Raw genomic sequence first — 27,415 nt, forward strand, 5'->3', positions numbered from 1 at the left:
CAAATATACCATTGCCATATATGGATCTGTGCCATTCACTTTGAACTGGACTATGTTTACAGCATGAGCGGTGTCATGACTCTCCTGTGAGGATCCAAAGATCAGGCTACAATTGATCAGCGTCTACAGAGCCATTGGTGTGGGGGTTTTATGATACCTCAAGTCGATCGTAAATTGTAGGCAGCAGACAACTACTTTTGGTCTCTAGTATTGTTGAATGGAATCTTTTTGTTACGGAAGGTTTTGCAGCACAAAAACTCTAACGTCTAACAGTAAACACTGGTACAGTATATTTCAACATCCGAATGTGGGGAATGATGAGAGATGGAAAATGGGATATTCATTTATATTTTGTCATGTCATTAAAAATGATATAAAAGTGATATAGCAAAAATATATTGTAACTTGAAGAGCTTTCCCACTGTGTATATCAGGTTTGCATCCTTTATGCTGTGTAGGATATATCAAGGATGAAGATAATATTTTTAATATAGGAATGTAATTTTAGTTTTCTATCGAGATCATAGTTTTTGATGTTTTGCCCGATGTTTTTCCCGTCAGTATGAGTTAAGAATTAACATAACAGACTAGAAGGACCACAAACTGCAGCTAGGTCTTCATTGGTCACGAGTTGAAGAAGACAAAGTAGCCTCTAACAATCAATGTTACGGTTGAGTAGCTGTTCTAAGTACTGTATCTAAGAAAGTGAATAGGACCATCCGGTTATTCTCTTCAAATCATCGTCGACTACACTGCTCTCATCACAACTCTGGGGATCATTGACCAGGCTGATTAGCTGTCCTCAGAAGACCACTCTTCCAGAACGAGTGAAAGTAAACACAGACAACTAAGGAGAAGGACATTGTGACCTCTTGTGGACATACAGAGACTTACACTTACGAACTAAGGAGAAGGCCCAATCGAACCCTTTTCACGAAGCGGAACCCTTTTCACGAAGGCCTGGGTCCAACAGCGATACACGACAAAGACCTTCAACACGTAAATACATGCATTACTTCTTACCCAAACAGGGAGCCGTTTGGGGCAAGGTATTAGGATTACTGTGAGTGTAGTTCCCGACTGTATCTAAGTGTTGTCTCTCTTTAACTCTCCATCTTTTGTAACAAGTGTCATATTGTGTTAGTCCTCTAGGGACCTGTTTTCATCTTAAGTTTCAAATCAGTGTGTGTCCTGTTATCATTTAGTTTGTTAGTAAATAAATAATCAAATCAATTGTGTGGTACGGAATGATCAGTAAGACTCGGTTTTGTGCAGGTTCAAGAAGTCTGCAACGTTCAGAATGAGACTAATATGAGGTAATGATCAAGTGACTTATCGATTTATATAACTTATGTATATATTCTTCAGTTTAATTCGGGAGATGGAAACTCGTTAAACAACTTCCTCTGTGGTTCCCCAAATTCCTAATGAGTTAATTGTTGCATGATTAATTTAGTCTGGTAACAATTCAACATGGTAGGTAATTATTAGATAAATAAGTCATCACATTAATGAAAGTCACGTCACGACAGCAGTCATGAGTAAATGCGCTTGTATGGAAATCAAAGCGAGAACTACAAGTAGCCACGTGCACTTTTGTTCATTTCCTTTGCTAGTTAGTGAGTTATTAACCCAGTTAGAGATCATTTGTAGTCAGCAATGGGAGAGTGATTGCCACCTTTTGCAGCAATTACAGCTGCAAGTCTCTTTGGGTATGTCTCTATAAGCTTGGCACATCTAGCGACTGGGATTTTTGCCCATTCTTCAAGGCAAAACTGCTCCAGCTCATTCAAGTTGGATGGGTTCTACTGGTGTACAGCAATCTTTAAGTCATACCACATATTCTCAATTGGATTGAGATCTGGCTTTGACTAGGCCATTCCAATACATTTAAATGTTTCCCCTTAAACCACTCAAGTGTTGCATTAGCAGTATGCTTAGGTTCATTGTCCTGCTGGAAGGTGAACCTCTGTCCCAGTCTCAAATCTCTGGAAGACCTGAAACAGGTTTTCCTCAAGAATTTCCCTGTATTTAGCGCCATCCATCATTCCTTCAATTCTGACCAGTTTCTCAGTCCCTGCCGATGGGGAAAAACATCCCCACAGCATGATGCTGCCACCACCATGCTTCACTGTGGGGATGGTGTTCTCGGGGGGAGGAGAGGTGTTGGGTTTGCGCCAGACATAGCATTTTCCTTGATGGCCAAAAAGCTACATTTTAGTCTCATCTGACCAGAGTACCTTCTTCCATATGCTTGGTGAGTCTCCCACATGCCTGTTGGCGAACACCAAACATTTTTTCTTTTTTTTCTTTAAGCAATGGCTTTTTCTGACCACTTCCGTAAAGCCCAGCTTTGTGGAGCGTATTGCTTAAAGTAGTCCTATGGACAGATACTCCGATCTCTGCTGTGGAGCTTTGCAGCTCCTTCAGGGTTATCTTTGGTCTCTTTGTAGCCTCTCTGATTGATGCCATATTCTTACAATTTTTTTATAATGGATTTAATGGTGCTCCGTGGGATGTTCAAAGTTGCGGGTATTTTTTTATAACCCAACTCTGATCTGTACTTCTCCACAACTTTGTCCCTGACTTGTTTGGAGAGCTCCTTGGTCTTCATGGTGCCGCTTTCTTGGTGGTGCCCCTTGCTTAGTGGTGTTGCAGACTCTGGGGCCTTTCAGAACAGGTGTATGTATGTGTGTATATATGTATGTATGTATGTGTGTGTGTGTGTATGTGTGTGTGTATGTGTATATATATATATGTATGTATGTGTGTGTGTGTGTGTGTGTATGTATGTATGTATGTATGTATGTATGTGTATATATGTATATGTGTATATATGTGTATATGTATGTATATGTATATATATATATGTATGTATATACACTGCTCAAAAAAATAAAGGGAACACTTAAACAACACAATGTAACTCCAAGTCAATCACACTTCTGTGAAATCAAACTGTCCACTTAGGAAGCAACACTGATTGACAATAAATTTCACATGCTGTTGTGCAAATGGAATAGACAACAGGTGGAAATTATAGGCAATTAGCAAGACACCCCCAATAAAGGAGTGGTTCTGCAGGTGGGGACCACAGACCACTTCTCAGTTCCTATGCTTCCTGGCTGATGTTTTGATCACTTTTGAATGCTGGCGGTGCTTTCACTCTAGTGGTAGCATGAGACGGCGTCTACAACCCACACAAGTGGCTCAGGTAGTGCAGCTCATCCAGGATGGCACATCAATGCGAGCTGTGGCAAGAAGGTTTGCTGTGTCTATCAGCGTAGTGTCCAGAGCATGGAGGCGCTACCAGGAGACAGGCCAGTACATCAGGAGACGTGGAGGAGGCCGTAGGAGGGCAACAACCCAGCAGCAGGACCGCTACCTCCGCCTTTGTGCAAGGAGGAGCAGGAGAAGCACTGCCAGAGCCCTGCAAAATGACCTCCAGCAGGCCACAAATGTGCATGTGTCTGCTCAAACGGTCAGAAACAGACTCCATGAGGTTTGTATGAGGGCCCGACGTCCACAGGTGGGGGTTGTGCTTACAGCCCAACACCGTGCAGGACGTTTGGCATTTGCCAGAGAACACGAAGATTGGCAAATTCACCACTGGCGCCCTGTGCTCTTCACAGATGAAAGCAGGTTCACACTGAGCATGTGACAGACGTGACAGAGTCTGGAGACACCGTGGAGAACGTTCTGCTGCCTGCAACATCCTCCAGCATGACCGGTTTGGCGGTGGGTCAGTCATGGTGTGGGGTGGCATTTCTTTGGGGGGCCACACAGCCCTCCATGTGCTCGCCAGAGGTAGCTTGACTGCCATTAGGTACCGAGATGAGATCCTCAGACCCCTTGTGAGACCATATGCTGGTGCGGTTGGCCCTGGGTTCCTCCTAATGCAAGACAATGCTAGACCTCATGTGGCTGGAGTGTGTCAGCAGTTCCTGCAAGAGGAAGGCATTGATGCTATGGACTGGTCCGCCCGTTCCCCAGACCTGAATCCAATTGAGCACATCTGGGACATCATGTCTCGCTCCATCCACCAACGCCACGTTGCACCACAGACTGTCCAGGAGTTGGCGGATGCTTTAGTCCAGGTCTGGGAGGAGATCCCTCAGGAGACCATCCGCCACCTCATCAGGAGCATGCCCAGGCATTGTAGGGAGGTCATACAGGCACGTGGAGGCCACACACTACTGAGCCTCATTTTGACTTGTTTTAAGGACATTACATCAAAGTTGGATCAGCCTGTAGTGTGGTTTTCCACTTTAATTTTGAGTGTGACTCCAAATCCAGACCTCCATGGGTTGATAAATTGGATTTCCATTGATTATTTTTGTGTGATTTTGTTGTCAGCACATTCAACTATGTAAAGAAAAAAGTATTTAATAAGATTATTTATTTCATTCAGATGTAGGATGTGTTGTTTAAGTGTTCCCTTTATTTTTTTGAGCAGTGTGTATATATATATATATGTGTATGTGTATGTGTGTATATGTATATGTGTGTGTATGTATGTGTGTGTGTGTGTGTATGTATGTATGTATGTGTGTGTGTGTATGTATGTGTGTGTGTGTGTGTATGTATGTGTGTGTGTGTGTATATATACATACACACACACACACACACACACACACACACACACACATATATTTATGTATGTATGTATGTATGTATGTATGTATGTATGTATATATATATATATATATATATATATATATATATATATATATATATATATATATATATATATATATATATATATACTGAGATATATATACTGAGATCATGTGACACTTAAAGTCCACCTGTGTGCAATCTATTTAAATAAATATGTGACTTCTGAAGGTAATTGGTTGCACCAGATCTTATTTAGGGGCTTCATAGCAAAGAGGGTGAATACATATGAACGGACCACTTTTCCTTTTATTTATTTAAAAAAAATTTAAACAAGTAATTTTTTTCACTTCACCAATTTGGACTATTTTGTGTATGTCCATTACATGAAAGCCAAATAAAATCTATTTAAATTGTTGTAATGCAACAAGTTGTAACGAGTTGTAATGCAACAAAATAGGATGAACTCCAAGGGGGATGAATACTTTTGCAAGGCACTGTAAAGTGGTTTCCTGCATCAACAAAACATTTTCAGTCACCTCCTCCTTGTCTGAAGGACAAGTGCATAAACGGGTTAATGTCAAGCCCTGCATGTTTTTTTTTTTCAATAGTCTAATCCAGCTATTCCTAAACTGGGGTACGCCGAATAAAAATGTGATTCACATTAAAAAAAAATCTAAAAATGTTTTGCTCGAACATTGATATTGGTTAAAAAAAGTAAGGCCCACACCAGCTCTACTGGTTGTACTGCTACTACCAGCAGTACTACCTGTCGACGACATATTGTTCTGCTTCCACGAGCACATCCAATGCTAGCATCAGTAATTCTACATTTGTTGTTAGCCCAGCTAGCATGGACACTGACAGTGAATCTGATGCAGCCAATGAGCTACTGCCCCCTTACCCGGGAAAGTACCGAACAGACAGGGACGTTGGACCATCGAATAGGCGCAAATATGATGAGAACTACATTGATTTGGGGTTCACTTATATTGGGAGTAGTGCCTTTCTTCAGCCAGTGTGTTAGATGTGCAAAAGTACTAGCTCACAACTCGATGAAACCTTCACTCTTGCGCAGACATTTAGAAACAAAACATGCCAATTACAAAAATAAGCCACGGGAGTTTTTTGAGCGAGAATTAAGACTTCCAAGTAGTAAGACATGTATAAAAGCAACATATACTATTAATAAGAAGGGGCTAGAATAGTCTTATATTGTGAGCTACCGAGTGGCTAGGACAGGCAAGCCCCATACTATTCTGGAGAACTTAATTCTTCCTGCTGCCACGGATATGGCTGAGACAATGCAGGGGGAATAGGCCCAAAAAACTATACAGACAATGACTTCATCAAACAACACTGTTTCACGACGCATCAGTGACATGGCAGGAGATGTTTTGAAACAATTACTGCTTCGCATACAAGCCAGTGAAATATATGCGTTACAGCTGGATGAGTCAACAGACGTGGCGGGCCTGGCACAGCTCCTGGTATATGTCCGTTACGTTTATGGGGGGTCAATTAAGGAAGACATCCTCTTCTGCAAACCACTGGATAACAGGAGAGGATATTTTTAAAGTACTGGACAGCTTTGAGACATCAAATGGACTTTGGTGGTTAAGATGTGTTGGTATCTGTACTAATGGCACAAAAGCCATGACAGGGAGACATAGTGGAGTGGTAATGCGCGTGCAAGCAGTTGCTCCCGATGCCACTTGGGTACACTGCAGCATCCACAGAGAGGCTCTTGCTGCCAAGGGAATCCCTGACAGCTTGAAAGACGTTTTGGACACTATAATGAAAATTGTTAACTTTGTTAAAGCAAGGCCCCTAAACTCTTCTGTATTTTCTGCACTATACAATGACATGGGCAGCAACCATGTAACGCTCTTACAACATACAGAAGTGCGCTGGTTATCAAGGGGCAAAGTATTGACACGTTTTTTTTAATTGAGAGGCAAACTTAAAGTTTTCTTTAATTTTCACTTGTCTGACCACTTGCATGATGACGAGTTTCTCGCCTGAATGATCTGAATCCAGGATTACAGAGACTCTCCGCAACTATATTCAATGTGCGGGACAAAATTGAGGCTATGATTAAGAAGTTGAAGCTCTTCTGTCTGCATTAACAAGGACAACACACAGGTCTTTCCATCATTGTACCATTTTTTTTGTGTGCAAATGAACTCACACTTACGGACAATGTCAAATGTGATATAGCGAAGCACCTGAGTGAGTTTGGTGCGCAATTACGCAGGTATTTTCCCAAAACAGATGACACAAACAACTGGATTCGTTATCCCTTTCATGCCCTGCCTCCAGTCCACTCACCGAAATCTGAACAAGAGAGCCTCATCGAAATTGCATAAAGCAGTTCTGTGAAAATGGAATTTAATCAGAAGCCACTGCCAGATTTCTGAATAGGGCTATGCTCAGAGTTTCCTTCCTTGGCAAATCGCGCTGTTAAGACACTTTTGCCCTTTGCAACCACGTACCAATGCGAGAGTGGATTCTTGGCCCTCACTTGCATAAAAAACGAAATACAGGCACAGACTTTGTGTAGGAAATTATTTAAGACTGAGACTCTCTCCAATACAACCCAACATTGCAGAGTTATGTGCATCCTTTCAAGCACACCCTTCTCATTAACCCCTGGTGAGTTATTCACAATTTTCGATGAATAAATAAAGTTTTATATGTAAGATGGCTAAATAAAGAGCAAAATGATTGATTATTATTATTTGTGCCCTGGTCCTATAAGAACTTCCCACGAGCCGGTTTGTGACGACAACTCACTCTCATTCTTATGTTTAATAAATGTATCGTATAGTGTGTGTATGTGTGGCAGGCTTACAATCATGGCAAAAAAACAACATTTTGAGAGTCCCCTGCCCTGGTGCTAGAGGGGGTACGCAGCTGGAGGTTGAATGTTTGAAGGGGTTCGGGACTATAAAAAGTTTGGGAACCACTGGCCTAATCGAATGTAGGCATACATTGAACACAACACATTGGCTGCTACAGTAGGCTGAATGATAGAACAGCTATTTCCATGTTAAAATGTTATGGAGCCATTTCCTCCATTGATTTTGATGGTAGGCCACTCGGGTAGGACTAAATTATGATCAAATAGCCACAGCAGTCTACTTGACCACTGTTAAAACTGTAAGTTAAAGCGGGTACAGCCGCAGTGTTCGCAGTAAACGAGCGCCAGGAGTTGCACAGAATTTTCACAATGTTCAAGTTTGTGCTCAGCAGACCTTTTTGAGGGAACATTGAGTGTACCCCCACGAGATTTGTCCTAATAACCTGTTACAAAACGAGGGCACAGGGAGAATTGTTCCACATTCTGTCCTATCTCACGAGAGACTAGTTTAATGTGAAAAAGAGGTTAATATTGCTCACTTTTTAATGGATAATAGCAGTCTCCCCTCCAGTCCCCCACTGCCTCAGACTTTAACGAGTGTTAATGAGACAGCGTAGGAGGTGCGTCATCAGGGGACTGAGAGCTGATAGCTCAGGAAAAAGGTGTGTTGTTCCAATGGAGAGGGAGAGAGAGCCAGAGCAATGGGAAAGGATTCATAATGGTTCAAAATGAGAATGGATGACTTTCATAAAGTGGTACTGATACAAAACAATTGGCATTAAAACCCATAAAGATATCGCTTAGATTTAGTCATAGGCCAGACAGACACTGGAGGGAGGGCGACTCCAGGAAAGTCCTACATAAAGAAGGAAAGGAATTGAAAGACTGAGACCTGATTCACCATCGGTCTGTGAGATTACAGCCTAGTCACAACAAAGTCTAACCGAGTATCCCTCAGCACAGATTTAAAGCATGGACTGTCTGCCAAGCAGGTTTTCCCTGATCCACTGACAGAAAATACATCCCAAATGGCACCCTAATCCCTATAGAGCATGCTACTTTTAACGCATGCGTGCCATTTAGGACACATGCACTGACTGGCTCTAGAAGAGCTGATGGTAACAGAGTAAATCACTAAACAGAAGGTTAGAGAGGACCCCTCTATTATTCTTTCCTCCTCCACATATCTCTCTTCCTCTCTATCACTCTCTATCCTCCTTTTCTTCTCTTTTCTTTTCCTCTTGCTGTCCTTCACACACTCTATCCTCCTCCTGAGCGAGCTCATCCGTGGATATTCTAGCCACTCCATGCACACTGATATTGTGAGCAACAGTTTGCTCTGTTGGAAACTATCGTCCACTCGTATGGATGGCCATGTTAACAAGGGTGTTGGTTGTGATATAGATCATTCTTCCCATTTAGACTTTGAGTATCTGTACATCTGGACATGTTTACCAGCTCTCATCCTGGGTTGCTTCCCAAATGGTCCCTGTATGCACTTGTCATGCCCTGACCATAGAGAGCCCTTGGTTCTCTATGGTGTAGTAGTTCAATATGTCTATTTTGGTGTTTTGTATGGTTCCCAATTAGAGGCAGCTGGTAATCGTTGTCTCTAATTGGGGATCATATTTAGGTAGCCATTTTTCCCACCTGTGTTTGTGGGATATTGTTTGTGTTGGTGCTTGTTTCACCACGTAGTCACGTTGTGTTGCTTGTTTGTTTTGGTTGAAGAAGTTTCTCTTTAAATAAATATGTGGAACTCAACAAACCTTGGTCCGTCTCTTACAACGACCGTGACTGCACTGCTCTGACCATAGTCCGGCTTCTGTTCAAAAATAGTGCACTATGTAGTGAATAAGGATGCCATTTGAGACGTACCTCTGGATTTGCAGCTGTACACACAGTTAATTCACCGACTTAGCCCACCGCATTTAAGTGGTATCCATTTTCCTAATGGCCATTAGTTCTTTGCAGCCACTTTGGACATGACTGGCACATGACTGAATTTAATGGATAAGAATGCATCGCATGCGAACCACTTTGTATGTTGTGAAGCCGGTTGGAGGGACTGCCAAATTCTCTAAAACGATGGATGGATTATCTTGGCAAATGATAAATGCTCACTAACAGGGATGTAAACAAATTTGTGCACAAAATTTGAGAGAATCTTTTTGTGCATATGGAAGATTTCTGGGATCTTTTATTTCAGCTCATGAAACATGGGACCAACACCTTACATGTTGCATTTATATTTTTGTTCAGAGTATATATACGTTTTTCAGTTGCTCAGAAAACTTGGGGGGCCAAATTAAACCACAGCACGCGGGCCGCCAGTCGGGGAACCCTGCCCTACAGTACAGCTCGCTCACTTACAAAACACCTGGAACAATTCTATGTAATACGCTTGAGACCATGGCCACTAGGCACATGGAGCAATCGGCAGCATATTTCCAGTAGACAAAGGCTGCTAGACACAGGGCAAACAGTTGCCTATTTCAGGTCATTTCCCCCAAAACAAGGCAATATTTGCAGACACAACATGTTCAAACAAGAGATTGGTCTTTACCCAGCCCTAACCACCCACTCGACAAACACAGAACATTTTGAGGAAATGTGACAGAATAATTACATTTGAGCATTGAGCTGCAGTATGACTCATATTTCTGTTGCCACTGTGTCTTGTGTGCTCCCAAACGGCACCCTTTTCCCTAGCTGTTGTTAAAGTCCGAGATTTTCACTTTAACTGTGGCCACCAAATTATTGGAAATTGCAGCTGGAGTTGACTAACTTGCATTGGTTTCAGGTGCAACCTTTTCTCTGTTATCAAAAGGGAATAGATCACTAATATATGCATAACTGGCTTGCGTCATTAAGACCCATATGCCATCGACCACAGCTAGAAGGTAACCAGACTGAAAAAGGGTTCTGAGGATTTATAATTCAATACTTAATGACATTTACTTATTTCATATGCCAGTAGACAAGCAGTGAGGCCTTTTTGTCTTACTGTGTGAATAGAAAAATAAACCAGGTTATCATGGGTCAACTATACAGACGATATAGCCGATTTACAATTGGAGTTTAGCGGCGACTAGTGTGGACTGACTAGAGCTCCGACGTCACATAAAGTGTTCTGTGTAATTGCAGGCTATTCTTTGGGTGCTGAAGTCAATAGGGTTTTTATTTTAATAAATCATTTTATGTGACTTCGGAGCACCAGTCTGCTCACATCAGCTGCTGCTCAACTCCATCGTCTATCGTGTTGTTTAGTCGGATACTATATGGGACTATTGAGCTCCACAGTGGACTTTTTGATTTTATTTAACTAGGCAAGTCAGTTAAGAACAAAGTCTTATTTACAATGATGGCCTACGAAAATGCCTCCTGCGTGGACCAACATCACAAGAGAGACAACACTACGTAAAGAGAGACCTAAGACAACAACATAGCATGGCAGCAACACATGACAACACAGCATGGTAGCAACACATCACATCTGTCAGTAAGAGGGTCCATGATTGAGTCTTTTTGAAAGAAGAGATTGAGATAAAACTGTCCAGTTCGTGTTTGTTGCAGCTCGTTCCAGTCGCTAGCTGCAGCGAACTGAAAAGACGAGCGACCCAGGGATGTATGTGCCTTGGGGACCTTTAACAGAATGGCCGTGTCATAACTGGCCGTGTCATAATACCCATAAAACCTAGCGTTCAAACACTGATGGTTCCAGTTGTTTTTACACCATTCATTTTATCCTTTGTAGATTTTAGAAACACTAGAAATAAGGGCTGTGTTTTGTGTAAGCTTACCCTGGCATGACATTTTGATATCCATGTAAATATCTCTCGGACAAGGTGGCTCTTATCAATATATTTGGCTCTATTTACTCTGATTAAAAAATTCTAATTAACATCAAAGAAGACATCATGCAAGACTACAGATCTCTTCAAGCTGCTGCACGTCATCACATCTGGTCTGCGGTTGTGAGGCCGGTTGGACGTACTGCCAAATTCTCTAAAACGACGGAGGCGAAATGAACTTATAATTCTCTGGCATCAGCTCTGGTGGACATTCCTGTAGTCAGCATGCCAATTGCACACTCCCTCAACTTGAGACATCTGTGGCATTGTGTTGTGTGACACAACTGCACATTTTAGAGTGGTCCTTTATTTTACCCAGCACAAGGTGCACCTGTGTAATGATCATGCTGTTTAATCATATTTTTGATATAGCACACCTGTCAGATGCATGGATTATTTTGGCAAAGGAGAAATGCTCACTAACAGGGATATAAACACATTTTTGCACAAAATTTGAGAGAAATAAGCTTTTTGTGCATATGGAACATCTTTCATTTCAGCTCATGAAACATGGGACCAGCACTGTACATGTTGCGTGTTATATTTTTGCTCAGTATAATTGGAGTTATATCTGTGGTCTGCTGCATACAATAGTGGCATTGAACTGAATAGTCTGACATTTTGAAAACATTTATTACATCAGAAAATTATAATACCCTCCCTCCAGTCCTTGAAACGGCCTTTAGAAATGGGTCTTTGGTTCATTTATGATTCTTCGCCTCTGAACCAGATATTTAATCTGACTCTGACCCCCTCCTCTCTTTTTTTTAAATTAGTATTTATTTAACCCTTATTTTACCAGGTAAGTTGACTGAGAACACATTCTCATTTACAGAAATGACCTGGGGAATAGTTACCTTCTATCCTTTCCCTTTCTTGGCTCCTCTCTCTGTTGCCCTGGTTATGGTTTTCATTCATGATTTTTCTCTCTCTCTCTCTCTCTCCTGTGCCCTCCACCCACACGCTCAGAGCACCTCTTCATGACAGAGACGCTGACCTATCCACCCACACACTGCGACACGTTCCCCCACTCTCACTAATTTGTAATGTACAGACTCTCTTACACACACAAATACACGCATGCATGCACACTCTCTCTCTCTCTCTCTCTCACATACACACACTGCACCACTCTCACACACACACACACACACACACACACACACCGTGTATGCACGAAAGCACCTCACATTCACTCTGTCATAGACACCCACCCACACAGAGATTCTCTCACTTTGATCCAGCTAGCAACACACAGTATCACTGGCTTACTCAGTCTCATACATAGGCACACAGGCATTACAGTACCACACACACATTCTAACACTTATAGCACCGTACTGCTATGCAGTTTATCACCTCACTGCTCTCACCTCACCTGTGAAACCAGCATTATTAATTACTGTTGATATAGTAACCCTTTATGATTAAGCACAAACCAATCCAATGTAAGGAACATGCAGCGAGTCGTCTCTGCAAATGCAAAGCTATTTAATGCTTTGCGCAAGCCTTTTGTACTTGATGAATGATTTGATTTGGATCCTTACACTTATCATCGACTCACTTTTTGTTGTAGGTGTGTGTGTGTGTGTTTATCCACACTGGCCACATGAGGGCGGCGTGGACCAGTTCTTTCTAACTGGAATTCCTCTGTGTCCCTGAGAGTACCAGTACGGGGTAAATGGATGTCAAGGAGAGCCATGTGTTAATACTGAACAAAAATATAAACACAACACGTAAAGTGTTGTGAGCTGAAATAAAAAATGCTAGACATTTTCCATATGAACAAAAAGCTTATTTCTCTCAAATTTTGAACACAAGTTTGTTTACATCCCTATTAGTGAGCATTTCTGCTTTACCAAGATAATCCATCCACCTGGCAGGTGTGGCATATCAAGAAGCTGATTAAACGGCATGGGGACAATAAAAGGCCACTCTAAAATGTGCAGTTTTGTCAACAACACCACAGATGTTTTGAGGGAGTGTGCAATTGGCATGCTGACTGCAGGAATGTCCACCAGAGCTGTTGCCAGAGATTTATTGTTAATTTCTCTATCATGAGCTGCCTCCAATGTCATTTTAGAGAATTTGGTAGTACTTCCAACCGGCATCACAACCGCAGACCACGTGTAACCACGCCAGCCAAGGACCTCTACATCGGGCTACTTCACCTGCGGGATCGTCTGAGGTGGTGCTGAGGAGTATTTCTGTCTGTAATAAAGTCCTTTTGTGGGGAAGAACTCATTCTGATTGACTGGGCCTGGCTGCCAAATAGGTGGGCCTATGCCCACCCATGGCTCCCGAGTGGCGCAGTGGTCTAAGACACTGCATCTCATTGCAAGAGGCGTCACTGCAGTACCTGGTTCGAATCCAGCTGCATCACATCCAGCCGTGATTGGTAGTCCCATAGGGCGGTGCACAATTGGCCCAGTGTCGTCCGGGTTTGGCCGGGGTAGGACCATCACTGTAAATAAGAAGTCAAATCTTTGAAATTGTTGCATGTTGCATTTTGTATTTATGTTCAGTAATAGATGCAATATGATGCATTTACATGATGACACTGTAATTCTATATGGTGGCCATGTTAGCTCCCCATTTTAAAGTGTATGCCTCTGGAGTCAAGTACCAAAGACTCTGTATTTCCCTTAGTCAGCAGGGCTGTGGTTTTCCTGTTGATCTGCCACCCTTACCTACAGCACTACTATTAATACAATTATAGGATGAATAGATGCCTGATCTCTACAGTAGTGTGTCTATATTGCTCTGTGTTTTGTATTATTTCGTAGCCTGTCATTCTGTATGGAATTCAGTAGCTTGTGCAGTTGATTAAGTGTAGCTTGTGTTATCAGTATCTGATGACTGATTTCCCCATAGTCACTATGGTGTAGTAGGAGGTCATCATTGGCGATTTGTAGATCTCTGACTCATACCTGCAATCACCCGGATGGTGGAGGAGGAATTGCTCTCTTTCTGCGTCTACCTCTGTCTTCTCCTCTCCTCACATCGTTGTGTAAGTAATCATTGAAACCCAATGACCATGATCATGTTCTCCTTTCAGCGGGCAAAGTGACCACGTTCCCTGAAGTGGATGAGGAGATAGACTTCCTGTCCACCATCATCAGCCAACAGAAGGAGTCAGGGGTCAAACATCCAGGTGAGAGAAGAAAACCTTTGGCTTTACAGTGCCATACTTTTGACCAGGAGTCGCTGGAGCGCGATGAGCCAAGTAAAGCACCCCCTGGCCAAACCCTCCCCTAACCCGGATGACGTTGGGCCAATTGTGCGCCGCCCCCGAGGGGGCGGCCGGTAGCGATGCAGTGCTTTAGACCGCTCCGCCATTCGGCTTTTAATTGCATAGTTATGGCATAATGTGACCAGGAAGATCATATGATTTGCTATATTAGTATAGTTTTCCTTGCTATCAATTACCATTTATTCTCAAATTTTTGTATCTCCTAGCTCCTCTCACTCAGGATTTTTCCAAAGCCGAGGAGGAGGATGACCGATCCATGATCCTCACCCAACGGCCTACCACAGAGCAGCCTACGACACACAGTACCACTACAGCCCCGTATAACACGACTACAGCCGCCCCCACAATGACGGCCCCCACCACCACCCACATCCCAGCAGTTCGTAGTGGGCCCCTGATCATCCCTTACCCCTCCAACGATCATGTGTTTATTGGCATGTAACCTTCCTTATTACTTTTTAATGTTTCGATTTTAACAGCAAAATGCTTTCCTCTATATACGTGAGTCAAGAACGTTCCAGTATTATCTACACATTTCTCATGGAAATATTGAACAGGGGAACCATTGTTCTCCAATCTGAAGTTTTTCCACATCCTGATTATCTTGTGAATGCTGTATTGACTTTAACTGCTCTTGGCTCTTAAATGAGGTTAATAGTGCCCCAAATGGCACGATATTCCCAGGGATGCAATTTGGGATGCATACAACCTTGTCAATGGATTATCTTTCCTGTCCCACTTACTTCTCCTAGTCCATGAACTAACCCAGACAGTGCCTTAGTCTGTCTTCTCCTCTGATCTATACCCTCTTCTAGATATGTCTTCCCTTTTCTCTATCGGCCGTTTTCATCCTCTTTTCCTAACACCCTTTCTTTTCCTCTTTACAGTCATGACCAGTGTGTTTGCGGTCATGGGATCTGTGGCCTTGCTCTTGGCTGGTGTCTGTTGGATCAGGTAAAATTCTCCCTACATCTGCATCTTGTTCCAGTTGGCATTGGTTTCTTACATGTTGCGTGGTACTTTACTGTACATTGACTTAACTGTTTTATGAACGGACAGTTTGGCGTGTCTTTAGTAGTCACATTGTTGCTTCGTTTTAGTGTACGTTTTAAGGTGCTGATTGTAAATTGTATGCACTTCAGTTGTACGGACTAGTAGAGATTTACTCCATGTAACCATTTTAGAGTCTAGACTGACTCAGCATTAATAAACAACCGAGGTTTAACTTGCTACATGACTATTTGTAAAATGATTACAAAGCAAATTCAGGGAGATTAGATTCATATTGGTTTAAACTTTAATCCAGAGCTCAAAACTGTGACTGAAATCCTCGAATTTGCGACCCTTTGACTTGGCAGTGTGAAACCAATTTTAATTGCTTTAACTGGTTACGTTAGTTTTTGGTTCAGTTTTTTTTTTTATCAAGATTTATTCAAACATCAATCGGTATGCAACAATGGGTATGCAAACCAGGTATTCAAAAAGTTTGATCCGAAGTCTTAGTTGACTTTGTGATGCGCAATTCACCCATCATGCGCTGTTTGAATGAACATTGTCTAAAGGCTTTCCCCAAAAAACTTCCCAATTAAATGTTGACTGCAAAGTAGGCCTACCTGGCAGAATGAGATCATAATGATTTGTATCAATTGCCCGGCATTTGTTTAACAAACTTCGCCATCACATCATGTAGCCTACACTGTACAGTACAAAAACGCTAGCCTAACACAACTATCTCCTCTGGTGTGGTTTAAGCATTGTTAGAATATGAAGTTTTTGTAGTTAAAAAAAATATATATCTCAAGAGTGAAAACCTGAAAAAACTTGGAGAAACTGGGAAAAATTAAATAGGGCCCTGTTCAAAATCTCTAACAATAACACCCTTTTTGAGATTGCGTAAAGGTTATATTTTTCCCTCCAAACAATAAATGCAAATATGATATTGTCAAGTTAAAATGTCGTTTTGTTTGAGGGTATATAAGTTACTTGCTCAGCCCGCAAATTTAAGATGACATTTAAATGATGCACGCATCATCTGCTTTGCCGGGCCAGTATTCTTTTCATTCAGGCTAGTAGTTTTCAGGTGGCACTGGCCCAGTGTGCCACTAGCAAATGTACCTGAATGTCAAGCCCTACAAGGGCATGGTAATTTAAAAGATGGCTAGTCGTTAGCCTGGTTCTGTATGGAACGCAGGTACAATATGGGACACAAGTCAAAACGGGAAAAAAGTCTGTCTAGAGCCCTGTAATCTATTCCATGTTATAAATGCTGACAAAGAAGAAAGTACATTTTACAAAATAGAACCACATTCATCACAGTAGGATGTACAATGTGCTGGGTATGGCATAGAGCTAACTCGGATGTCCCTGTATCATCTCAGGTTGCAGAGAGGTGTGCGCCTGGCTCAGAAGGCAGACTACCCTGCTTATGGGGGTATGGGGCCCCATTCCTATGACAACAATGTGGTGAGTACAGAACACAATTGCATTACAAAGTCATGGTCACAATAGAAATCATATAAATGTTATTTTATACATTTTTTTTCCTACGTTATCTTTCATGTTAGTTAATTTTTTTTATCATCTTCATTTTATTGTTTTACTGTAAAGTGTGTTTCAATTTTAAATGCAATGCAATGCTAATCACATTGAAACAATCTCATGTTCTGTACAATAATGTTCTATTGAAATACTCCAAAATGGCACCCGATTCTTATATAGTCTGGTCAAAAGTTTTGTAGGGAGTAGGGTGCCACCATGCCCTCTAATGTAATCGTATGCCCTGCCTGCAGCCTGGGGATAAGAGGCTGGCTCAGAGTGCCCAGATGTACCACTACCAACACCAGAAACAGCAGATGCTCTCCCTGGAGAAGTGAGTCATGCACCTGGCCTTCTAGCTCCACTCTGTCTGTCTGTCTTGTCTGCTACGTAACCAGACTTACCTGTCTGCCCTCTGTCCCTGGCTGTCTGAAAATGTTACTAGCTGTCAATTCCTTGTTTCCTCTTTTGTAAAGCTACTTGGTGGTGCTCCAAAGTGTTTTTACCAGGAATTGAGGGCGAAAAGGACAGAGGAAGAAGGCTATTAACGTTTCCAGACACAGCCCACGTCTTGCCTCTCCTCCTCTTCCCTCCCTTCTCCCTTGTCTTCCTGTCAGTCTGTATCAGGGTGAATTGTAGGTTGTGGTGTGATGTTTGGATACCTCCATGACTCAGTGTTCTGTTCTGTGTTTTTCCCTATTCTTCAGACACCGGGATGAACCAAATGTGCCTGACTCTGGGGCCACGTCAGATGAGGAGAATGAGGACGGCGATTTCACGGTGTACGAGTGTCCTGGATTGGCCCCAGTAAGAGACAGACACACACATAGTGTACTGCACAGACATGCAGGCATGGTAGAGACAACGATACACGACTGATATCCAATATATATATTTACCTCCTAGTTTGAATACATTTTAGTTAAATACTGTACATTTACTTTGAATACAATTTTATAAATACGCTACAGGCTTCTCTTCTTTTCTCTCTCGCATTTGCTTTATTGGTATGACGCATTGATACATATTGCCAAAGCACAATGTTAAATTAGAAAATGGAGCAATTAACAATAGAAAATGAACAGGTTATGTAAATCAGAACAGAATTATCAAGTAACAATTTGAATCAGGGGAGGGAGGGGAATAAATGGACTCAATACTACTAATCATAGTTTTATAAACTACACATTCTTCCTCATCTCATGGCAGGTTGTCATTATCTCTCTCTCTCTTTAGACAGGGGAAATGGAGGTGAAGAATCCTTTGTTTGATGATTCCACCCTTCAGCGGAGCCACAAGTAACCCTGACAACCCTGGACATTCTGATATGCACCTATGAAAGATATCATCCTACATGTACAGGAAGATCAAATCACACTTAGTTACTCAAACACCTACAAATAACCCATCGGGTTTCTCTATACTACCCTGTCTCACATGATACACTCCTAACACGGTAGGGCAGGCAGGTTTGTAAGGAGAGAAGGAAGGAGCGGAAGTTGTGAGAGAGACAGATGTGAAAAGGAGGAGGAAGAGAAGTGGTGGACTGTATGGACATTGTATCTGAATGGCAGATTGAAGTGGCATGCAGATGAATCTCCTCTTGAATCGGACCGATATCTGGGACCCATGACATCTCTCGCACTTAGAAAACCTACACGATATTGTACCTTTCCGTCTGGCCTAAAATATCCATTCCTTCGTATTTTATGTTTATCTTATCTCTGGTGTAATTGATCCTGTAAAATTCTCCTGTTTTTTTTTCTGTCAAACATGTGCACACATCAACAAACTGACTGAGAGATTAGTGTGTAGGATGATGGATAAGATTCTCCAAGTTCTGCTCTCCCCTTCAGTCCTTTGTGCTGTGTCACCCCTGTACAGAGGAACTTCTGGGTCGTATTCACTAGAAATCCAACAGAAGAAAACTGACAGAGGGACTATACCTGAACTTTTCCAACAAGAAATGCTGTTTTCTTTTTCCATTGCAAAATGTATTGCTACAGTGTGCACTAATGAATACAACCCTTCTTCATACGATAGATACCCACAGACAGGTTCAAGGAGAACAGAGAAGAACTACAGTGGGAAAAGAAAGATGTGTTATGGGCCTATAGGTAGCTGTAGGCTTGAAAACTGGTCCTAGAAATAATTATGGAACTGCAAACGTTAGTTCAAGCCTTTGAAATGGAGATGAAGAATGGTTGGCATAGTACAATTTATAAGGCTGTCAATGCAGTCATTGGCCAGACTAAATGGCTGCATTCCAAAAGGCACCTCATTCCCTACATACACATATATAGGGAATCAAGTTCCATTAATTATGCATCTTAAATATCTGAAACTCATCATTGATTTTGCTAATAATTTAACTTTAAAAAAAATATATAATTTGTATTTTATTTGACTGTTTCATGTACACATGCAGTGCATACGGTAAACCTGACCTGTTAAAGTTCTCTTATATAGCCTTTATATTATCATTATATATGGTCCCACTATGCATGACTTGATGACACTGGGTTCTGCTGAAAAGGGATAGAAGTCTATATGCATTTATGATTGTTATTCAAGTTTCCTGTGTAAACTTGCTTATGATATTTAGATAACGTGAATGATTTCAAAGGAATTTGGAAGTTCTTTACAGAACTCAAACAGAGCAACCCCACTGTGTACATATATTTGTCCCCATGATTTGTGACGATGTTTATGTAAATAGCCACTGACGTGTACCGTACAGAGATGGCAAACTGTCACTAATGATGTATTTGTACACATTATTAGTTCATATTTCTGATTGCTGTGTCAAATGAACCACTGTTTTCTTTAGCCTAAGGTGAGACCCAAATTGCGCCCCAATCTTTGTATAGTGCATTTACTTTTTATGAAAGCCAGATAAGGCCTGGTCAAAAGTTTTGCACTATAGGGAATAGGATGCTCTTTGGAGCACACTAGTCTTTTCAGAAGTTGCCTACTGCTGTTGTCTCTCAGGAATGCTGAAGTCATTAGCTCTTCTATGTACTTAACCATTTCTCTTACTCTCTGCCTCAACTCTCTCATACTGAAGGAAAAGGTGGTCCGACACATACTGGAACATGAATGATTTGTGGATGCAGACAATTTGATTTGCCCAGTTAGGCTTCAAGAACAATGTATGTAAGATGGAAAGGGGATTCTCTTAGAACGGACCCATCCATTGATGTAGGCCTAGATGACTTGTTAAAATGCTGAACATCAAACCTTGACTGTTTTTACCTACATACTTACAGGTAACTGCCAAAATAAAGAACCCCAATACAAAGTGTCTTAATTGGAAGTGTTGCCACCACGAGCCTCCAGAACAGCTACAATTCACTTTGGCATGGATTCTACAAGTGTCTGGAACTCTTTTGGAGGGATGTGACACCATTCTTCCACAATAAATTCCATAATATGAAGTTTGTTGATGGTGGTGGAAAACACTGTCTCAGGCGCCGCACCAGAATCTCCCATAAGTGTTCAATTTGGTTGCGATCTGGTGACAGAGAGACACACACACACACACCCTTTAAACCCCCTATGCTCTTTCAAAGTCACAGAATTCTGCTTATAGCCATTGTAGCCAAAATAATGGCCAACTTGACATTTTTATACATGACCCAAAGCATGATGGGATGTTAATTGCTTAAAGCCCAGTGCAGTCAAATGTTTTATATTTACACAGAATGCACAAAACATTAGGAACACATTCCTAATATTGAATTGCACACCTTTTACCCTCAGAACAGCCTCAATTCGTTAGGGCATGGACTCTACAATGTGTTGAAAGCGTTCCAAAGGGATGCTGGCTCATGTTGACTCCAGTACTTCCCACAGTTGTGTCAAGTTGGCTGCATGTACTTTGGGTGGTGGACCATTTTTGATACACACGGGAAACTGTTGAGTGGAAAAACCAAGCAGTGTTGCAGTTCTTGACACTCAAACCGTTCAAAGGCACTTAAATATTTTGTCTTGCCCATTCACCCTCTGAATGGCACACATACTCAATTGTCTCAAGGCTTAAAAAGCATTCTTTAACCTGTCTCCTCCCCCTTCATCTTCATCTTCACTGTTTGAAGTGGATTTAACAGGTGACATCAATAAGGGTTCTTACCTTTCACCTGGATTCACCTGGTCAGTCTGTCATGGATTTCCACACTGAGGTTAGAATAACACTAACATTGTGAAAATGATGGTAATGCCCTTTAAGTGTAAGAGCTGTTTGAAAAGACTGCCTGAAATGTTCAGCCTACTGTCGTTTTGGCCTGCCTGGTGTCATACCCAGGTGTCGTTAGTAGACCAATAAGAAGAGAGTTCCAAACCTCTCTGCCAATAACAGCTAGTTTTCAGTTTTTACTGTATCCCAGACCAATCCCAGACAGTCCTAGCAAAATTCTTGTATGAGAAGTTGCTCTTTGCTAAGAAGCTATTTTTGTTTGTTTTTGATCATTTTAATTGAAAACAGTCACAGTAAGGCACTTAATTGTTACCCAGAAATGATTTGATATTGAGAAAAGCATCTGCTTTGGACTTTTAAGGAACCACACCTGTGTGGTAGCACCTGCCTTCAATATACAGTACTTTGTATCCCTCATCCTTCCTTTTATTTTGGCAGTTACCTGTACATCAATACTGTCCCCTAGGCCCAGGGTTGCAAAATGCTGATCATAATTCCTAGGTTTTCCATAAATCTTTGTTGAAGGATTGAAATGTGCTCTTTGCTTACTTTCACGAATGTGGATAGTTAAGAATCTCCAGGAGTGATTAGTGACTGCCCTTTTCTACAGTAAACCCCCCTCCCGGACTAGAGGGTAATTAACACACCAACCCTGAGCGATGAACAACCTCTTTCACTACTACTGGGATTGTTGAACATGATGCATGAAGAGATATCAGAAAAATGTAATAAAGTATTTATACTATCTTAACTGCAACATGGTCTGCTGTGCTGTGTTTTTTATGACAATGGACAATCTTGTTGGAAGATGATCTAAAGCTTCAAGTGAAGATTGTTTTTAAATGAAAATCAAGCAAAAATACTAGATGTGATGCAAACAACAATCTGGGATCTCATGAGAGAATCAAAATATACAGTAACATTCAAAAATTGGACACACCTACTCATTCCAGGGTTTTTCTTTATTTTTACTATTTTATAAAATTGTAGAATAATAGTGAAGACATCGAAACTATGAAATAAAGCATATGGAATCATGTAGTAAGCAAAAAAGTTTTAAATTAGCCCTATTTGGTAAAAGACCAAGTCCATATTATGGCAAGAACAGCTCAAATGAGCAAAGACAAACGACAGTCCGTCATTACTTTAAGACATGAAGGTCAGTCAATATGGAAAATTTCAAAAACTTTGAAAACTTCAAGTGCAGTCACAAAAACCATCAAGCGTTATGATGAAACTGGCTCTGATGAGGACCGCCACAGGAAAGGAAGACCCAGAGTTACCTCTGCTGCAGAGGATAAGTTCATTAGAGTTAACTGCACCTCAGATTGCAACCCAAATAAATGCAGACACACCTCAACATCAACTGTTCAGAGGAGACTGTGTGCATCAGGCCTTCATGGTCGAATTGCTGCAAAGAAACCACTACTAAAGGACACTAATAATAAGAAGAGACTTGCTTAGGCCAAGAAACACGAACAATGGACATTAGACCGGTGAAATTTGTCCTTTGGTCTGATGAGTCCAAAAGTGAGATTTTTGGTTCCAACCACCATGTCTTTGTGAGATACAGAGTAGGTAAATGGATGATCTCTGCATGTGTGGTTCCCACTGTGAAGCATGGAGGAGGAGGTGTGATGGTGTGGGGGTGCTTTGCTGGTGACACTGTCTGTGATTTATTTAGAATTCAAGGCACACTTAACCAGCATGGCTACTACAGCATTCTGCAGAAATATGCCATCCCATCTGGTTTGCGCTTAGTGGGACTATCGTTTGTTTTTCAACAGGACAATTACCCAACACCTCCAGGCTGTGTAAGGGCTATTTTACCAAGAGGGAAAGTGCATCAGATGACCTGGCCTCCACAATCACCCGACCTCAACCCAATTGCGATGGCTTTGGATGAGTTGGACCGCAGAGTGAAGGAAATGCAGCCAAAAAGTGCTCAGCATAAGTGGGAACTGCTTAAAAACTGTTGGAAAAGCATTCCAGGTGAAGATGGATGAAATAATGCCGAGAGTGTGCAAAGCTGTCATCAAGGCAAAGGGTGGCTATTTTGAAGAATCTCAAATATAAAATATATTTGGATTTGTTTAACACTTTTTTGGTTACTGCATGATTCCATGTGTGTTATTTCAGTTTTGATGTCTTCACTATTATTCTACAATGTAGAAAATAGTAAAAATAAAGAAAAACCCTGGATTGAGTAGGTGTATCCATATTTCTGACTGGTAATGTTAATAGCCTATAAAACAATTAATGATTTATTCTAAACTCAAGAAATCCAGTGGTGGAAAAAGTACCCAATTGTCATACTTGAGTAAAAGTAAAGATTCCTTAATTGAAAATGACTCAAGCTAAAGTGAAAGTCACCCAGTAAAATACTACTTGAGTAAAAGTCTAAAAGTATTTGATTTTAAATGTACTTAAGTATCAAAAGTACCAGGTAGTTTGCCCCCGGTGATGCGTTGTGCTGACCTCACAACCCTCTGGAGAGCCTTCCGGTTATGGGCGGAGCAGTTGCCGTACCAGGCGGTGATACAGCCCGACAGGATGCTCTCGATTGTGCGTCTGTAAATGTTTGTGAGTGATTTTGGTGACAAGCCGAATTTCTTCAGCCTCCTGAGGTTGAAGAGGTGCTGCTGCGCCTTCTTCACCATGCTGCCTGTGTGGTTGGACCATTTCAGTTTGTCCGTGATGTGTACGCCAAGGAACTTAAAACTTTCTACCCTCCCGTCGATGTGGATAGGGGGGAGCTCCCTCTGCTGTTTCCTAAAGTCCACGATCATCTCCTTTGTTTTGTTGACATTGAGTGTGAGGTTATTTTCCTGACACCACACTCCGAGGGCCCTCACCTCCTCCCTGTAGGCCGTCTCGTTGTTATTGGTAATCAAGCCTACCACTGTAGTGTCGTCTGCAAACTTGATGATTGAGTTGGAGGCGTGCATGGCCACGCAGTCGTGGGTGAACAGGGAGTACAGGTGAGGGCTGAGAACGCACCCTTGTGGGTAGAGGTCGACTGATTAATCGGAATGGCCGATTAATTAGGGCCGATTTCAAGATTTCATAACAATCGGAAATCGGTATTTTTGGATGCCGATTTGGCCAATCATTTTTTTTTTTTTACCTTTATTTAACTAGGCAAGTCAGTTAAGAACACATTCTTATTTTCAATGACGGCCTAGGAACGGTGGGTTAACTGCCTTGTTCAGGGGCAGAATGACAGATTTTTACCTTGTCAGCTCGGGGATTCAATCTTGCAACCTTGCGGTTAACTAGTCCAACGCTCTAACTACCTGCTTTACATTGCACTCCACGAGGAGCCTGCCTGCGAATGCAGTAAGAAGCCAAGGTAAGTTGCTAGCTAGCATTAAACTTATCTTATAAAAAACAATCAATCAATCATAATCACTAGTTAACTACACATGGTTGATGATATTACTAGTTTATCTAGCCTGTCCTGCGTTGCATATAATCGCTGAGGTACACGTTGCTCCAACCATAAACATCAATGCTTTTCTTAAAATCAATACACAAGTATATATTTTTAAACCTGCATATTTAGTTAATATTGCCTGCTAACATGAATTTCTATTAACTAGGGAAAATGTGTCACTTTTCTTGCAACAGAGTCAGGGTATATGCAGCAGTTTGGGCCACCTGGCTCGTTGCGAACTGTGAAGACTATTTCTTCCTAACAAAGACAGTCGACTTCGCCAAACGGGGGATGATTTAACAAAAGCGTATTTGCGAAAAAAGCACAATCGTTGCACGACTGTACCTAACCATAAACCTCAATGCCTTTCTTAAAATCATTACACATAAGTATATATTTTTAAACGTGCATATTTAGCTAAAAGAAATCCAGGTTAGCAGGCAATATTAACCAGGTGAAATTGTGTCATTTCTCTTGCGTTCATTGCACGCAGAGTCAGGGTATATGCAACAGTTTGGGCCGCCTGGCTCGTTGCGAACTAATTTGCCAGAATTGTAGGTAATTATGACATAACATTGAAGGATGTGCAATGTAACAGGAATATTTAGATTTAGGGATGCCACCCGTTAGATAAAATACGAAACGGTTCCGTATTTCACTGAAAGGAAAAATGTTTTGTTTTCGAGATGATAGTTTCAGGATTCGACCATATTAATGACCAAAGGCTCGTATTTCTGTGCGTTATTATGTTATAATTAAGTCTATGATTTGATAGAGCAGTCTGACTGAGCGGTGGTAGGCAGCAGCAGGCTTGTAAGCATTCATTCAAACAGCACCTTCGTGCGTTTTGCCAGCAGCTCTTCGCTGTGCTTCAAGCATTGTGCTGTTTATGACTTCAAGCCTATCAACTCCCAAGATTAGGCTGGTGTAACCCGATGTGAAATGGCTAGCTAGTTAGCGGGTGCGCACTAATAACGTTTCAAACGTCACTCCCTCTGAGACTTGGAGTAGTTGTTCCCCTTGCTCTGCATGGGTAACGCTGCTTCGAGGGTGGCTGTTGTCGATGTGTTCCTGGTTTGAGCCCAGGTAGGAGCGAGGAGAGGGACGTAAGCTATACTGTTACACTGGCAATACTAAAGTGCCTATAAGAACATCCAATAGTCAAAGGTATATGAAATACAAATCGTATAGAGAGAAATAGTCCTATAATTCCTATAATAACTACAACCTAAAACTTCTTACCTGGGAATATTGATGACTCATGTTAAAAGGAACCACCAGCTTTCATATGTTCTCATATTCTTAGCAAGGAACTTAAACGTTAGCTTTCTTACATGGCACATACTGCACTTTTACTTTCTTCTCCAACACTTTGTTTTTGCATTATTTAAACCAAATTGAACATGTTTCATTATTTATTTGAGGCTAAATTGATTTTATTGATGTATTATATTAAGTTAAAATAAGTGTTCATTCAGTATTGTTGTAATTGTCATTATTACAAACCCATTATTTTGTCATTATTTTGGGCCCTCCAATAATCGGTATCGGCGGTGAAAAATCATAATCGGTCGACCTCTACTTGTGGGGCCCCAGTGTTGAGGATCAGCGGGGTGGATATGTTGTTACCTACCCTCACTACCTGGGGACGGCCCGTCAGGAAGTCCTGGACCCAGTTGCACGGGGTGGGGTCGAGACCCAGGGTCTCGAGCTTGATGACGAGTTTGGAGGGTACTATGGTGTTAAATGCTGAGCTGTAGTCGATGAACAGCATTCTCACATAGGTATTCCTCTTATCCAGATTGGTTAGGGCAGTGTGATTGCGTCGTCTGTGGACCTATTGGGGCGGTAAGCAAATTGGAGTGGGTCTAGGGTGTCAGGTAGGGTGGAGGTGATATGGTCCTTGACTAGTCTCTCAAAGCACTTCATGATGACAGAAGTCAGTGCTACGGCAGTAGTCATTTAGCTCAGTTACCTTAGCTTTCTTGGGAACAGGAACACTAGTGGCCCTGTTGAAGCATGTGGGGACAGCAGACTGGAATAAGGTTTGATTGAATATGTCCGTAAACACACCAGCCAGATGGTCTATGCGTATGCTCTGAGGACGCGGCTGGGATGCCGTCTGGACCTGCAGCCTTGTAAGGGTTGACACGTTTAAATGTTTTGCTCACGTTGGCTGCAGTGAAGGAGAGCCCGCAGGTTTTGGTAGCGGGCCGGGTCAGTGGCACTGTATTGTCCTCAAAGCGAGCAAAGTTTAGTCTGTCTGGGAGGAAGACATCCTGGTCTGTGACGGGGCTGGTTTTCCTTTTAAAGTCCGTGATTGACTGGAGACCCTGCCACATACCTCTCGTGTCTGAGCCGTTGAATTGCGACTCTACTTTGTCTCTATACCAGGGGCGGAAATCCCGGGGGGGACGGGGGGGACACGACCCCCCCATCCTTGGAAAAATATGATTTGTCCCCCCCCAATATATCACTGAAACATAACTATGTAATTTAAATAATATTAATAATACGCAATGAAAGCAATTGTGCTGATTATAGACACTTAATAGCGCGTTTTTAAGTTTCAAAAGATTGCGACCCCCGCCCTTTGCCTCACAATGGTTTGATCCACTGCCAGTTCCTTAGCTTGCTACGTAACTGCCGTGAGGTTCATCCA

General features: G+C 41.8%; 1 protein-coding gene across 1 annotated transcript in view; it reads left to right on the forward strand.

Annotated features, from left to right (window-relative positions):
• The window catches only part of LOC106585212 (neural proliferation differentiation and control protein 1), a 50,880-nt gene extending 30,457 nt beyond the window's left edge, over nucleotides 1–20,423 (forward strand). The window contains exons 3-9 of the mRNA XM_014171170.2: nucleotides 14,393–14,488; nucleotides 14,794–15,021; nucleotides 15,475–15,541; nucleotides 16,966–17,050; nucleotides 17,377–17,456; nucleotides 17,830–17,929; nucleotides 18,359–20,423. Coding sequence (XP_014026645.1) covers nucleotides 14,393–14,488; nucleotides 14,794–15,021; nucleotides 15,475–15,541; nucleotides 16,966–17,050; nucleotides 17,377–17,456; nucleotides 17,830–17,929; nucleotides 18,359–18,424 — 722 coding nt within the window. The 3' untranslated portion in view covers nucleotides 18,425–20,423. The remainder of the gene's footprint in view (nucleotides 1–14,392; nucleotides 14,489–14,793; nucleotides 15,022–15,474; nucleotides 15,542–16,965; nucleotides 17,051–17,376; nucleotides 17,457–17,829; nucleotides 17,930–18,358) is intronic.
• Nucleotides 20,424–27,415: the final 6,992 nt, after the last annotated feature.

The sequence above is a fragment of the Salmo salar genome, chromosome ssa24, assembly GCF_905237065.1.
Source record: "Salmo salar chromosome ssa24, Ssal_v3.1, whole genome shotgun sequence".
Classification (NCBI taxonomy): Eukaryota; Metazoa; Chordata; class Actinopteri; order Salmoniformes; family Salmonidae; genus Salmo; species Salmo salar.